Source organism: Leuresthes tenuis, unplaced genomic scaffold, assembly GCF_036924035.1.
Source record: "Leuresthes tenuis unplaced genomic scaffold, fLeuTen1.0.hap1 SCAF_15, whole genome shotgun sequence".
NCBI classification, from domain to species: Eukaryota; Metazoa; Chordata; class Actinopteri; order Atheriniformes; family Atherinopsidae; genus Leuresthes; species Leuresthes tenuis.
The window spans coordinates 22,128,574-22,142,929 of NW_027325369.1; the positions used below are offsets into that span (position 1 = coordinate 22,128,574).

General features: G+C 43.5%; 1 protein-coding gene across 2 annotated transcripts; it reads left to right on the forward strand.

Annotated features, from left to right (window-relative positions):
- The first annotated feature begins 40 nt into the window (after window positions 1-40).
- Window positions 41-12,189, forward strand: rpap1 (RNA polymerase II associated protein 1). 2 transcript variants are annotated; one of them, XM_072365191.1, is made up of 27 exons: window positions 41-111; window positions 604-803; window positions 922-1,070; window positions 1,272-1,364; window positions 1,630-1,795; window positions 1,894-2,058; window positions 2,167-2,388; window positions 3,566-3,681; window positions 3,817-3,915; window positions 4,086-4,187; window positions 4,278-4,445; window positions 4,608-4,790; window positions 4,880-5,014; window positions 5,104-5,274; window positions 5,603-5,760; window positions 6,304-6,474; window positions 6,566-6,761; window positions 6,950-7,059; window positions 7,149-7,344; window positions 7,485-7,631; window positions 7,811-7,953; window positions 8,163-8,595; window positions 9,074-9,192; window positions 9,291-9,522; window positions 9,614-9,790; window positions 10,314-10,370; window positions 11,949-12,189. In XM_072365191.1, the coding sequence occupies exons 2-27, from the start codon at window positions 608-610 to the stop codon at window positions 12,096-12,098; spliced, it is 4,254 nt and encodes a 1,417-aa protein (XP_072221292.1). In that variant the 5' UTR covers window positions 41-111; window positions 604-607; the 3' UTR covers window positions 12,099-12,189. The 2 variants fall into 2 exon arrangements, with proteins under 2 accessions (XP_072221292.1, XP_072221291.1); XM_072365190.1 differs by having other exon boundaries at window positions 73-180.
- The last annotated feature ends 2,167 nt before the right edge of the window (window positions 12,190-14,356 follow it).

A 14,356-nucleotide genomic window follows, 5' to 3' on the forward strand; every position in this document is an offset into this window, starting at 1 on the left:
TATCTCCACCTCTATTTTGAAGTGACGCATATGTTGTGCCACACTAAAAATCTTCCGTGTGAACTACCGACTGTTGTCAGATTATCTCCAGGATTCAGCACATATCTGAAGGTTAGCTGGCGCCACCATAAAACAGTTCTGACAACAGCTTCGACAGACATTTTAACGCTACACGGCTTGGTAATATTTTGGTACATTTTTTCTTCATCTGAATGCAGTTTAGGATTTTCTGTTTACCTTCTTTACGTTTACCGCGCGACATTCATCTGCGTTGCGTTGCAAACTCAGCCACACGTGAAAAGGGAAAAGCATCACTTAGCCAGAAGTGGATAGTTTGTTTGATTGATCAGATGGATTTAGTCTCATGTTTGCCAAACGTGGCTATAAGTTAAAACATTTTTATGAGCTAACTGAAGAGCTTGAATGTGTAAAGAGCAGTTAAAGAGCCAGGCACCATTTATCAACAGATGCAGCATGTTTAGTGGGTAGCCACCAGCTTTGGACCCCTTGAGTTATCACCTTTTAGTCCACCAAACTGTGTGACGTATTAGTCATAAGCTGAATTATTTACCATGACTCTGACGTCATTTTTGTATGCTTCAGAAGGATGTTGCGGCGTCCCCAGCCGTCCGACTCTGAGGCGGACCTCCTGAGAGAGCAGGAGCGTTTTCTGACCTCTGGTGCTCCATCTGCAGCCAGTGTGGTCCGTCGTCCTGACAAGAGGAGAGGGGACGCTGGAGAAGTAGAAGGAGGCCATAGCGAGGAAAATGGAGGAAATCAGAAAGATGTGGTCACCATAGAAGGTTGGAAATTAGTAGTGTCTATTAAACTTCTAAGACCTGTGTGAAACAATTATTGTCATCTCGCAAAATTAAACTAAAACACAAACAACCTAATGTTCATTTGTTATGTTTGATTAAGATCTTCCAGACCAACTCCCCTCTCTGACACCAGCCCCTCCGAAGAAGTCGCGCTTTAAAGCCAGCCGTGTTACCTTTGAGGATGAGAATGCCGAGGAGAGACTGGACAGACACGATAGTCACATCAGTGCCGTTCTCTCCAGGATTGTTGTAAGTCCCTTTTGTAAAAAAATCAAAAGGATATGCTAACAGGTGTGAACGAGTGAGTATAACTCTATCAGTGTACTGTACAGTGCACCACCAAAAAAAAGCCATTATTTTGCCTTTCTATATGTTCGCCTTGATATAAAATTGTAGGTTTTTGCTATTTTTTTTCTTCTGTGCATCTGTAACATTATTCTTTGCTCTAAGGAGAGAGATACCAGCTGTACTCCGATATCTCTGCCAGCATTTACTGGCATGGCTTTCCCCAAAGTCCTGCACCGCTCAGAAACCAGCAGTCAGGTAAAATGCAAAGCCTTTTTTTGATCTGTTGCTGTGGTTAATTTGGAAAATTGTTTGTAGATCAGTGAGACAGATGCAAACATTTGAAGACCCGACTGACACATAACAAAATGTTGAAAAATTTAAGTGGATTAAACTCTTTTTATGTCACCTGTATATACAATCGCACACATTGCAAAAGCTCTAAAAGTAAAATATACATTCTTATCTGTGGGCAACGTCGTATTATGTGATGTGACTCCGGTTATTTGGTACTGACCTGCAGGTACCGACTTCATCAGCTGGAGGAAAGAAGAGCATCTTTGCTCGTCAGATTGCTACTCAGAGACTTAAGGAGGCCAAAACACTTTCTCAGACCCCTGAACCAGGACAGCAGAACCTCCCACCTGAAACACGTATGGATACGGATCATGTTGATGCTGCTGGTTATCGTAAGTAGTATCGAACTATCGAAGGTTCGTTTTAAAAGCTATTATGTTCTCAATGTGTCTTCTTTTTCTTTCTCACTCTTCTCATGTTTGTTCTCTAGAACCATCCATAGTCTCAGGTCCCAGGTTGGTGTCAGGTCAAGGGCTTAAGGGGCCCCAGAGCTCAGGAGAGACCATGAGAATCCACAGGGAGAACCAGGCCAAGCTCCAGGCAATGTCTCGGTCTGAGATACTAGAGGAGCAGAGAAAACTCTTGTCTCAGCTCGGTAAGCAGTGATGTGTTTTTTTTTTTTTTTGTTTTTTTTTTATTCGAAATACAGCGCGTGAAACCGTTTTGTAACTCTTTGTTCAACGGGATTATTTCTGCTTCTCAGATCCCAGACTGGTTGAGTTTGTCAGAGATCGTAAATCTCAGAGCGTCCCGTACTCTGCGCCCTCATCTAAACATCCCGCGGAGAAAAGCTGTAAGGAGGATCCTCCTCTTAAAAAAGTCAGCCAAGAGTCCTCCAGTGCTCATGTGTTGTTTCAGAAACTTCAAGAAGTGGAGATGGAGGAGGGAGAGGAGAAGGCGATGGCACCACCTCCATCTGTGACCGGTACGATTTATTCAAAAGAAAGACTTTTTTTTAAATTAATTATTTATTTTTTTTATTAACTCGTCCTCTTCAGCTGCTGCTTTCTGCTGCTGATGCAGAAGCAAATCAACAACAATTAATTTATGACTGTTTCTATCCAACAAACGTCTTATTGTCGTCGTCCTGTGGAATTTTTGCCACTTAACTCTTCTGGTAGTTTTGAGAGAGTACATGCTGATTGTGTAACATACAGTGGTGCTCAGTCAGAAACAGGCTGCTGTATGTTTTCATAGCAATCCGTCCTGTGGTGTTGATAGAATTGTAAAAGCTGCTATGATTTGCAACAATGGAAAGTTGGCATGACAAGTGAAAGCTTGGAGCTCTATCACTCATTTAAAACCACTGTCAAATTTAAATTGGCTAACAACGCTTTGGACTTTATTTGACTGAACCTGTGTTTTCATATCCTTTTATATGTTTTTACAAAGTTGCCGTCTAAGTTTTCTTAGTTTTCTTTGCATCTTTTTTTTTTTACGTGTATGCAATGGTGTCATTAGCTCTTATAGCACTAACAAACAACTAGGACTATAAAAACAAGCCCAAAAGTAGTGATTGGGCTCTAAAAAAGAAACATGTTACATGCAAATAAGATATAAATGGTCTGCTTGTATGTTGCATTAATCTGAACGCCATCTGGTGTGTACAGTTATTAAAATCCAGTCTTTTCACCCACTCTCTGCATGTTGGGCTGAGTCCTCAGCATTGTAAGAGGAGTACGTACAAAAACTCCATCAATCCAGCTATTTCGGTTTGTCTCATTCCTTATTTAGCAACTGGGCCAATCCTTTCCTCACAGGGACAAGAGGAGAAACTGTGCCATTTTGCTTGTTAATATAGCAAAACGTGTACTTGGAGCGAACCCACATAAGTAGCTTATCTTATGCAACCAGACCAAAAAAAAAAGCCCAAAAACAACACTGAAAACTATTCAAGGTTATTCTTCTTCATCTAGGCGTGTGTTATGGGAGTAATTGTGTTCTTCTCCTGTGTAGAATGGTTCATCCTAAGGAAATAAAGATGTAACAGTGAATTTAGCAAAGCAAACAGAAGTTATTACAAACACAGTTATAGTTTCTTTTGTTATTGTTACACACTGTAACTTTAAGTCCCTTTTGGCCCATTTTTACCATAAATTCAGAGGCGAACCTGCCAGTGAAGCCCCAGAGGGAATGGGTCCACATGGACAAGCTGGAGCCGGAGAAGCTGGAGTGGATGAGAGACTTGCCTGCACCCAGAAAGAGAGGAACTCAGAAGGTAAGGGGTGATTTCTTTTCAGATCTGCCACCTTATTTAATGTTCTGGATTCAAGCTGATGGGACAAAGAGTGTTTGCCTGGAACTGAACATATCAATCAATCAGCTCAGTTTGTGGTTTGGTGTGTCCTGAAAGGCCATGCAGGCTCGTTTTGACTTTGCGGGGACCTTAATTCGACCCACCGAGGATCTGCCGACTCACTTAGGGTTGCACCACCACGGAGAGGAACCAGAGGTCAGTAGAATTGAATTAAACAAAAAAATATGGTTCCCTTTTTTTTTTTATTAGAAATAAACACTGATTTTAAAAATGATTAAATAGTTCAATTAACTTTGACAATCTTTTATGTTTATCACGCTTTTGAAAAGTGTACGTTTTTGTTTTCTGTGATGATGTCACCCCAGCGGGCAGGTTACGCCTTGCAGGAAGTCTTCCTGCTGTCTCGGAGTCAGGTCATCCAGCAGAGGAGTCTGGCTCTCGGCACTCTAGCCAACATCCTGTCAAAGGTGCACGAACTTACACGCACCAAGTGTCGCGCATCATTCCTGGAAACTTTATGGGCAATCAGTTGTGTTTCTGTGTTTTGTGTCCTGTAGGCACGAGCAGGAGAGTACCTGCCTGTCCTGAAAGGCAGCGTGATTTCCACTCTGCTGGACGCCGGCCTGCTTTTCCTGCTTCGCTTTGCTCTGGATGATGGTGTGGAGGGAGTGATGTCTGCAGCGGTGCATGCTCTGAAATCACTCCTTGTCTGTGCAGAAGATGAAGTAAGATCATCCCGAGTATTTGATTGTTTAATGATGACAATTATTGCAAAAGTTGTCATCGCTTTGTGTCTTAGCATTTTTACTGTTATTTTGTCTTTTTCTGAGTTTCTGTATGAGTGTATGACAGCAGAGTTCTTGTGGGTCTTCCTGGATTTCTTTCAGGACTGTTTGGACTGTACTTTCTCCTGGTTTCGCGGTCTGTCCTCCTTCCCTCTGCTGCCGACTTCTCAAGAAGAAGAAGAGGACGAGGAGGATGAAGGGCTTGATGAAAGCATGAAGGAGACAGCCAAGGAAAAGGAAGAGAAGAAGACTGATCATGATGTTACGAGGCAAGACGTTGTCAAGGTAACGACTGATGTCCGCTGCTTTAGGCAGCATTTGTTGCTGTTCGAGTTAACAGATAAAGGCTGACAGGTGACTGCTCTGTGTTGCAGGGTCTGTTAAAGATGAAACTACTCCCCCGGCTGCGCTACATTCTCGAGGTCGTCCGACCGTCACCTCGGGTGGTTCAGGACATCCTGCAGATCCTGACACGCATCGCTCGGCACTCCTCGCCATCTGCCACACAGGTGACAAGAGTAACGCTGACAAGTTTCCAGTTTAACTGGTGGGAACTTAAACCGGTGGGAACTGCTGGATTACTGTGTTTCACTCTCAGGTGCTGGATTGTCCTCGCCTGATGGAGACTGTGACGTCCGAGTTTCTTCCCAGTTCCTGGGCCGCATCATCGTCACTACATCCTCAGTCCGTTTATGGACTCCCGTTGGCCAGCGCCATGAAGCTCCTGAGGGTTTTGGCTACCTCTGGGAGACACGCCTGTGCCAGACTGGTAAAAGTTTTTGATAACTGTCTCTAATTTAGCACTTGAGGTGGTCTTTATTAACTGGACGGGCTGAGTTGTACTTTCACATTTAAGCATTCATTGGTGAGAGCAGGTTCCCCATCCTTCATTTTTCCATGTCAAATACATCTCTGTGAATTTGAAATGTTATGCAAATTACAAAACATGAAACCTAGTCAAGTGGTGGCACTTTTGTATTTCTAATTGTTAAATGTAATGTATTTGTATGTGTAAACTCAGATTACCACTAAGTATGTTTAAAACAGGGTGTTTTCGTCATTTCGTCAGTAGCGTATCTTCCGCTCTTCTTCCGCAGTTGAACTCTCTGGGAATGAGGGAGCGTCTGTCATGCCTCCTGAGTGCCGAGCCCGGTGAGCTGCTGCTGGAGCCGACCGAGGCCCTCAGGATCACCACTGAGGCCTACAGGCTGTGGGCTGTAGCAGCCGGTTACGGACAGGCCTGCGACCTTTACTTGTAAGTCAACTCAAGATAACGCTGCCTGCTTGAGGTAGAAAGACTGCTAAACAGTCATCTTGGCAAGCGGCTGCTGTCTTCATAGCCAAGCGGACAGAAAACATCAAAGAAAATTGAATGTAGTTGTGAGTCAGGCAACGAAATTCTGTTTTAATAACAATTGCGTTCATTCATTGAATGTTATTGATTGCTGACCAGCTGGCCTATTTTACTATGTTTGTCTTTCTGCAACTTCTTCCCTTTCCTCTAAAATTAAACCCAGATTAAACGGCTGCTGTTTTGGCATAATGGAAAGTGCAAAAGTTGCATTTGCACATGAAAAAAACCTTCAAGTGCAGCAGGAGACAGTTGGGAGCTGTGTATCGCTGCTGATAACCATGTTTAAATCAGAATAACACCGTCTGAGTGCACCTTGTTTATACTGAGACGAGCGTTTTTGTGTCGGCATCATTCAACTTCATGCGGATCAAATGGTGGCATTAAACTGTATCCACAGTGAGTATTTTAATTGCAGTACTTTCACTGTGGACTGTTTCCCCCCAGAGACCTGTACCCAGCCTTGGTGAAGGCACTGCAGTCGGTCCACAGAGTTCTGCCGCCCTCAGACCCTCTGCTGCCCCTGCATCTCCAACGGTTCTTGGCTCTGCTTTCTCTGCTCACACAAGTAACGCACTCTGCTGGCTGCCATCAGGAGATCCAGGCTGGCATGGTCAGGTACAGAGGAGCTACACGACCACAACGACTCGCACACCGTTTGCCGGAAACCTTTGTGTCCACGTGTTGCCTTCTCTTTTATTTGTTTCAGTGCTAAAGGAGAGGTGTGCCCCCCTCCGCCTCCTGTGTCTTGGGGTCATGTCACTGGGCTGCAGGCATCCTTGTTGGGGCATTTAAAGGCTTTTGTCAAGAGTCTTGATGATCAAATCCAGAAAGACAGCAGCCTGGCTCTGATACCAGCTTACCTAGTCTATTTAGAAGCTTTCTACCACCAGCTCTCCAGACAGGTGCGGTATCCTGCCTCCTTGTTTTTACATATGTAGGAAAACTGTGTGTCTTTTTTAAATCAAACTCACGAACTCTGTGTTTCGTACAACCATAAGCTGTAACTAATGACGTAAACACAACTATCAGTCAGAAAAAACAAAAGCTAACTCATGAAATGAAAGATTTCGACTTTTCTGATATTCACCAGAACTGTTTCAAGCCAGTGGAGACACTTCAAGAACTGGAGCTTCTGACGTCTGAGGTTCTTCTTCCTCTGATGTGTCACGGTGTTTTTCAAAACTCGTTGAAGAATCTCAGGTACGCCTGTTTTTTCTTTCTTCCCTTTGAGCCAATCCTAGTTCGTCTGATTGAAACCTTCACGCTTTATCATAATTTTTTTATACAAGGTCTTCGTCTGTGGTGTGCAATGTTAAGTCTGGTCGTCTGGGCCCAGAGACGACGCCTAACCTCCCTGGTTTGGCCTGCTCAGGATGGAGAGACCGACCTGGGCTGGTTGCTCCCAGCTCCCCCTTCCCTCTTCTGACAGGGCTGGGACTTCTCTTGGATACCATCACAGGAATCCATAAAGGTCTCAGCAGGAAGGTAGAGCTTCTTAAAGAGTTTGAAATCATAGGATAATCTTATTGAGTTGGGTTAAAATATCCTGCCATTTTGTGGCAACGTATATTAAAACCGCACGTTTCACTCAAACGTTTTCACTTTTCATGTCTGATCCTCTCTAGTTCACTGGCCTCCTCCTGTCAGAGCCTGTGATTGGTTACCTGCGTAGCTGCAGTAAGGCCACACCCAACCTGTCGCACACCAGGGCTTGGCTTCTTCGTCACGAGCATCACGTCCTCTACCTGCTGCTTCGGCTGGCACACAGACTCGTAGGCCTCAATTCATTTTTAACTCCAGTCCATTGAACAGAAAAAAACTCTAACTGTTGGTTATAACCTACTTCTTAATCTGTGTGATTATGGACAGTTTGCATGCGAGTTCTTCTATCATTTCTGTAATAATGCTTTTTATTTCTGCTCTGTTCTCTTTTCTTTTTGATGTTTCTCAGGTTCCCATTGAGCCAGAAGTAGCAAAACATGCCTCACTTTACCACCAGGTGGCACTGGTGCTGCTTCCCTGGTTATTGCCAGGCAGTGAATACCTGGCACATGAACTGCTCTCCAGTGTTATCTTCAGCAGGGACTTTATATCGTAAGAGTTCCTCTTATTTTATACAGTTTAATTAGCCATAAATTTCCGCGGAGTCCCCCCAGAGGCTTAAAATCCTGATCTTTTTCTTTGGTTCACTATCAGACGTTGAATTGACATAATTTTCAAAACGGCAGGTTTTTTGTGTGTGTGTGAAAAGGATGAAATTGCCGGGAACAGTGATGTGGAGCTTCTGTCTCTTTGATTTGCAGAGAGGGACACAGCGGCGGACCTGAGGCTGTGGAGCTCGGAGAGTTGAAGCTTCAGGACGACACGCAACACCAAAGCGCTCCGTCTCTCCAGACCGTCGGCGCCCTCCTGAGAGAAGCCTGCGTCCAGCTGCCATCCATCCGAGGCTGCTTCCTCACTCACTTGGCCCACCTGGAGCCGTCCGTACTTGCATCTCGAGATTCTCTCCTGGGGCGTAACCCTTGGATCAACTCCCATCTCCTCCCAGAGCTCACTGGTCCCACGCTGCCCTCCGACTGGCCTTTCCTGCCCCTCGTCAGTCTGTACGAACGAATGGGGGTCTCTGATGGTGGAGGGCTGGCGGTTGAGGAGCTTCCTCAAGGGGCTCTGCAGGCAGTGACCCACTGTCTCCAGTGGCTGCTGCTGCTGGAGGTCTGGAGGGAAGACGCTCTAAAGGTAAAAAGAAAACAAGTCAAGGCAGATATACTTTTATTAGGTGTCATGATGGGAATTCCTCAGGAGGCTTTTGAGTTGCTCTCATATACCGCGAGTGAAATATGGAAAAACTTCAAGTTTAACACAGATTCTCGGAGGTTGAATCAAGCAAACTGAAAAGCAAGCAGCTAAATGAGCTATCGTGCTAAATTGGCTATTCTTAGGATCTGGACAAATGGAGATGTATATAGAGAGACTAAAAAATCTGATACGCAGGATTTCCCTCTTATATCTTTTAAAAGACGAGTCAAAGCAGACAAAGCTACTAAGAAAGAAAATGCTTTTTTTTCCTTTAGGAAATGTGCCTTTTTAGATAAATAATTAGTGGATTAAATTATAATAAAAAGTAGTGATTGTAATGTAATTTTGCAATATTGTGGATGTTCTTTTGTGAACCTGGTGCTTGGTGTAAAAAATATATTTGTTCCCCTCTCTGAAGGTGATCCCTCCTGTCGCCAAGCTCGCCCGCCTGTCCTGTGTGTTCCTGTGTTCAAGTGACTTGTTCTTGGAGAGACCGGTTCAGAAACTGACCTGGGGTCTGTTCAGACTGCTGACCAGGTCTGGTAAAAACATCTGAAACATCACTACAGTATTATGCTAAATCTGAATAAACAAACTCAAAAGCTCCTAATGAATGAATGTTTCTCCTTTTAAAGGGGATCCAGGCTGGACTCTTTGGACCTGAACGTGCCGCCTCCTGGTCTCGCCTCCTTCCAGGACTTGTACACAGCCCTCTTGGCCCAGTATGAGGCCGTCTCTTTTGGAGACCGGTTGTTTGGCAGCTGGGTCCTCCTGCCCCTGCAGAGGAGGTACAGCGCCACCATGAGACTGGCTGTGTTTGGAGAACACGTGGGGATGCTGAGATCACTGGGGGTCACTCTGGAACAGGTAAATTCAGTACTTGCCTTTTTAAAATGTAAATACGAAGGAAGGTTTCCAGTTTGGTTACTTATTCTTCTGTCCGTCTCTTCAACCGAAGCTGTCCATCCCGATCGAGAGGTTCACCTCCCCACCTGAAGACTCCCTCCCTCTCCTTCGTCTCTATTTCCGCTCCTTGGTAACAGGGACCCTGAGGTTCTCCTGGTGTCCCATCTTGTATGTGGTCGCCTTGGCTCATGTGAACTCATTCATCTTCTTACAGGATGCTGCAGCACAGGTACCGCTCGGCTCACGTATGTTTCACCTGTACAAAGAAAGGCGTAAGAAACAGAAAACATGTCATTTCTTTCTGCACAGGAGAGTGTTTCCTGCACACAACGAAACGTGAGGCAAAGTCTCACATGTGTAATGGTTTAACAAATCCAGAGGGTGCTGCAGCTGCACTGAGTTGGAGGCTGGAGCTTAGGGGTTTTACAGGGATATATGAACCTTTTCTGCATTAAATACAAGCTCAGTGGATTTTGAAGAGCCTTCATAACGGTCTTCATTTCATTGATTAAAACAGTGTGGCAGCCTCAGAATATTTCTTGGCTCGCTCACGTTTGAAATTCTGAAAATCTGTGGCATGTGACTTGGATTTAACTTGAAGTTGTTGGGCTTAAATTTCTAGAATGAGAAAAATACTTTCCAACTTGCTCACTCACTCAATTCCCAAATATCAGAACAGTGCTGCTGAAAATATTACAACGTGCAGCTGGGATAGTATGAAACATCAGCTTTAACCACATGTTATTTTCCAGGAGGTGGAAGCTGCTCGACACAGCATGTTGAGGAAAATCTACTACCTGACAGATGAGGTACTCCCCTGTTTTTTTTTTTGCATGCACTGCTTGTTTTCCATAACTTTCCCCATCTCGCTTTGCTATGATATGTTCATTCCTTACTCTCTCCCTTCTTCTTCTTCTCACTCCTTCCAGTTTACTGACAAACTGGTTTGTTTTGTGCTGTTTTACAACTTATTGACGTGCTTCCAAGTAGCTGTTCCCTTCTTGAAGTGTTTTTCTTTCCACCTGTGCATATTTTAGCTAAGTTTTTGTTTGTTATAGTTGTTCACCAGTGTCTTTTGTGGGGTTTTCAACCAAAAAAGGACCATTTAAAGCAGGGGCCAGGGGGGATTATGGAGACCACCCAGATCAATTAAAATATTTTGACCACTGGGTGTAAAAATCCAGACAAAGAGTAACGTTTAGTCTGCTTAATTTAAGAGAGCACTGAGGCGCCGTGGGGATAGAAAGTGTGAGTTTGAGTGCGCATGCATGTCATGTTTGTGTCTGTGTTGGCCCTGTGACGGACTGGTGACCTGACCTTCTGTTGAGTATATTTCTGACACATCTGTAAGAGATTATGAGGGGGTTTAAAACCCAGACGATGCGCTCTTTTATTGCAGTAACTTTACACAAATTTAACTCTATGCGAGCATTGATCTGCCTTTGTCGAGTCACCTTTAACATCACATTGAACACCTGAAGTGATTCCATTTAGAAACTTAGTTCCTATCAAACCAGTCCTGATTATTTTTATTTGTTTTTCTTTTTTTCTTTAGCATGTCCGAACTGCATCCGAATTGATATTTAGAAAGTCTGCTCACCCAAAACAAAGTTTTAACAAGAGTTAAAAAAAAAAAAAAAAAAAGAAGAAGAAAAAAAAGTCAAATGTAACTTTGTAACTTGACACAGCGTCAACATAAAATCTGACAGATTTATAGCCGTGCTGAGAGGAATCAGTGTTGCCACAAAAAGAAGGTTTAAGGTCAAAACACGGAGGATAAGAATGTGTGGACAGATGTGTGATGTGTGTCTGCCAGCACAGGCGAAGCGGGAAGCAACCAACTGGAAAGCCAAGTCACAACTGCTTTGCTACATAGTTACTGCTGCCTCTGACATTACCGAAGTAACCCGTGCAGTCAGACTGGTAATAGACACACATCTGATCACTTAAGAATAAAAGTGCAGACAGTCTATTCTCAAGATGGGATTTCAGAAACAAATATGCTTGGCCTGCAGTCTGAATATAACCCATGAGAGCTCATGTATCATTTGCTCCTGCAGAATGCATCTGACTCCTCTCTGGGCCGTGCCAGTTATATATTTTTTTTATTCCTCTAAATGATTGTAAGTCTTTTCGACTACATCCGCAAGCATTTTGGTTTCTACCCAGTGATGACACTCTTTGAGTGTATGAATGGAGAGGTTCCACATTTGTGCGTTTTTCTGGTGATGAAAAAATATAGGCGGCCTTTATTGACATCGAGTCATTCTCTAAATTGAGATTCTCCATGATCTCTCCCGGTAATCTCAGAAGCACCGCTTGTAAAGAGTAACTGGTTAATGACAAGACTTCTGCTGCTCTTCTTACTCTCAGTGTCTCATTTCCAGGTGTTGAGGAACAACTTGCTTCTTTTCCGTCTTCCCCAGCAGCACCTACAGCTCGGTTTTGATACATATGAACAGTTACCCCCCATTAGGGCTAAGCGCTTGGAGAGTGTTCTGCGTCTGCAGGACAACAGCGACGACAAAGGAGACTGACTGGAAGAGGGACAAATAAGGGAGAAGTGAAAAATAAAGGATACAGAGGACGATGTGAGGCTCTTTGCATGTGGAATAAAGAATGAAGGAATATGATGGTGGGAAGGAGAGTCAGCTGTGAAAGACCATGTAGACATCAAGATGTACCTTGACCTGAGAAACAGCGTGGACACACAAATGTTTCTGTGGACGATTTCTTAAAGAATACCAAACCTGAGCTGGACTCGGCCAGCTGTGCAAATCATTTTTGAGAACTGTCACTATAAATGACCTGAATGCCTTTTCAGCCACGGCCAAAGGTTGAATCCAAATGCAGAGAAATTAAGTACAGATGCAACGTGGCGCAGGTCCTACAGTTCCTGTCTTGATTCTGTTTCTTGTTTCTCTTAATATTTTGCCAGAGTTACAGTTAGTTTCTTGTGCTTGAACACCAGCCCAGGACAGTTCTTGGCGTCTGACAGGAAAGACGTATTACCAGCTTTACAAGTGCCTGAAATGGTCTTTTTATTTGTGAATAAAACAAGACTCACATGATGATGATGTGTGACCTTTTGTTTCTAATCCCTGTAAGACTTTGCACTGCGTCTCTATCCTGCACATTCATTTTAACTTGGTATGACTGATGGCCACAGTAGGCCTAAACTTTTCAAACTGGGGTGAAAAACAAGGAAAGTTCTCTCAGGGCTGCTGGAACGTTTCACATAAAGAGAGCTCTCTGTTCTATCTTGTTATTGACTCGCTCACCAGAGTCATTAAATGCTCCATTACTTTTCTACTGAAACTGTCAGATCAGATGTGGAAAATGCCCACGAGCCACCAGTTTGCTTTCTGTCAACATGCTTGGTTAAATAAGCTTGATCCAGTCACATTTACGTAACCTTTTTGTCACATGCTAATTAAGTTCGACTTGATATTCAACTTCAGCAACACAGATGCCTCTCTGAAACTATATGTGGGCTTCAGCACAGCATATTCTCCTGTAGCTTCACCCTCTGGACAGCTCGTGTTGTAAAGCATGATGCTAGTTCCTCGTTTTCAAAATGCCTTCAGAATCCCTGGAACAGTTTCCCTGCACACGTTAGAGAACAATATCATATTAAATCAGTCCTTAGCTCGGCTGTCCAAGGCAATGAACCGACCCAACACTGATCATTATTGTGATTAATATAACAAACAATTTTTTTGACCGTTCTTGGCTCTTGTCAAATTTCCTGGTATGTAATAGCTGGTGTAAGACGATGCCACCACCTGTGGGGAATTCTGATGGTCCCGAGCTTCGCTCCACATCTGGTCTCAATTTGCTCTGATACATTGAGGGAAACGTGCAGAAGTGTGTGTTCCATGACAAAAGCCAGGAACGTGGAAGAGACTCATGTTTACATAGTCCTCCCAACTGCCCGGTGCAAATAACAATTCAGTTACCTACGAGGAAAATACACTCGCTTGTGATCATGAGATTATTAATGAGTTAGTCTTCCTGCTACTTCTAAACCTCTGCAGAGATTTTAGTTGTGGGAAAACAAGTATAAATTTCGGTCAGGATCAGGGTCACTCCCCTCCATAGTGACAGTATTAAATGATTTATGAATGTGTGCTGGAGCCTCGAAAATGGATTATTGTTGAAATTTATGATACACTGGCCCTCCTGACTGTTGAACAGAGTGGTTTGATACCATTAAAACCTAAATATTAAAGAAACAGTTTGGTATTTTGGGTAAATAAACGATACTTTCTTGCAGAGGGTCCGATAAGAGTATCTTCTCATTGTAAAATCACTGCATGCAGAAACTGGTTTGCATGCAGCAGCTGGTTTGCTTACAGCGCCGTTAAAGAGGTCGTATTTTACAGATTTTTAAAGAAATCTTTCTATGGTACTCATTTCTTACGTGTGTTTTAGTGCATGTAAAAGATCTGCAGAGTTCAGCCCAGTTTCAAGGAAAACGTAGAAATACTTGATGTGAACTTGCTGTGCATGTTTTTTTTTTTTTAACTATTTCCCTTTTCTCGCAGATATGCATAGTGTTTGTAAGCCTTATTTTCCTGCAGCAAGGCTGGTATTTAGGCTGAATCATGTCTTCTTTCCCAATTTTTACCATTTTGTACATTTTGACCAGCTGACCAGACTGGGCCTTTCAGGAGGGGAGTCTTTTTTTGACCTATAAGAACATTTTTGAACAGAGGAGACGCTGCAGTACCACAGGACAAAAATAATTTGTCTTTTTAACTCTAAACTATGTCATCTTATCACAGTTGAACTC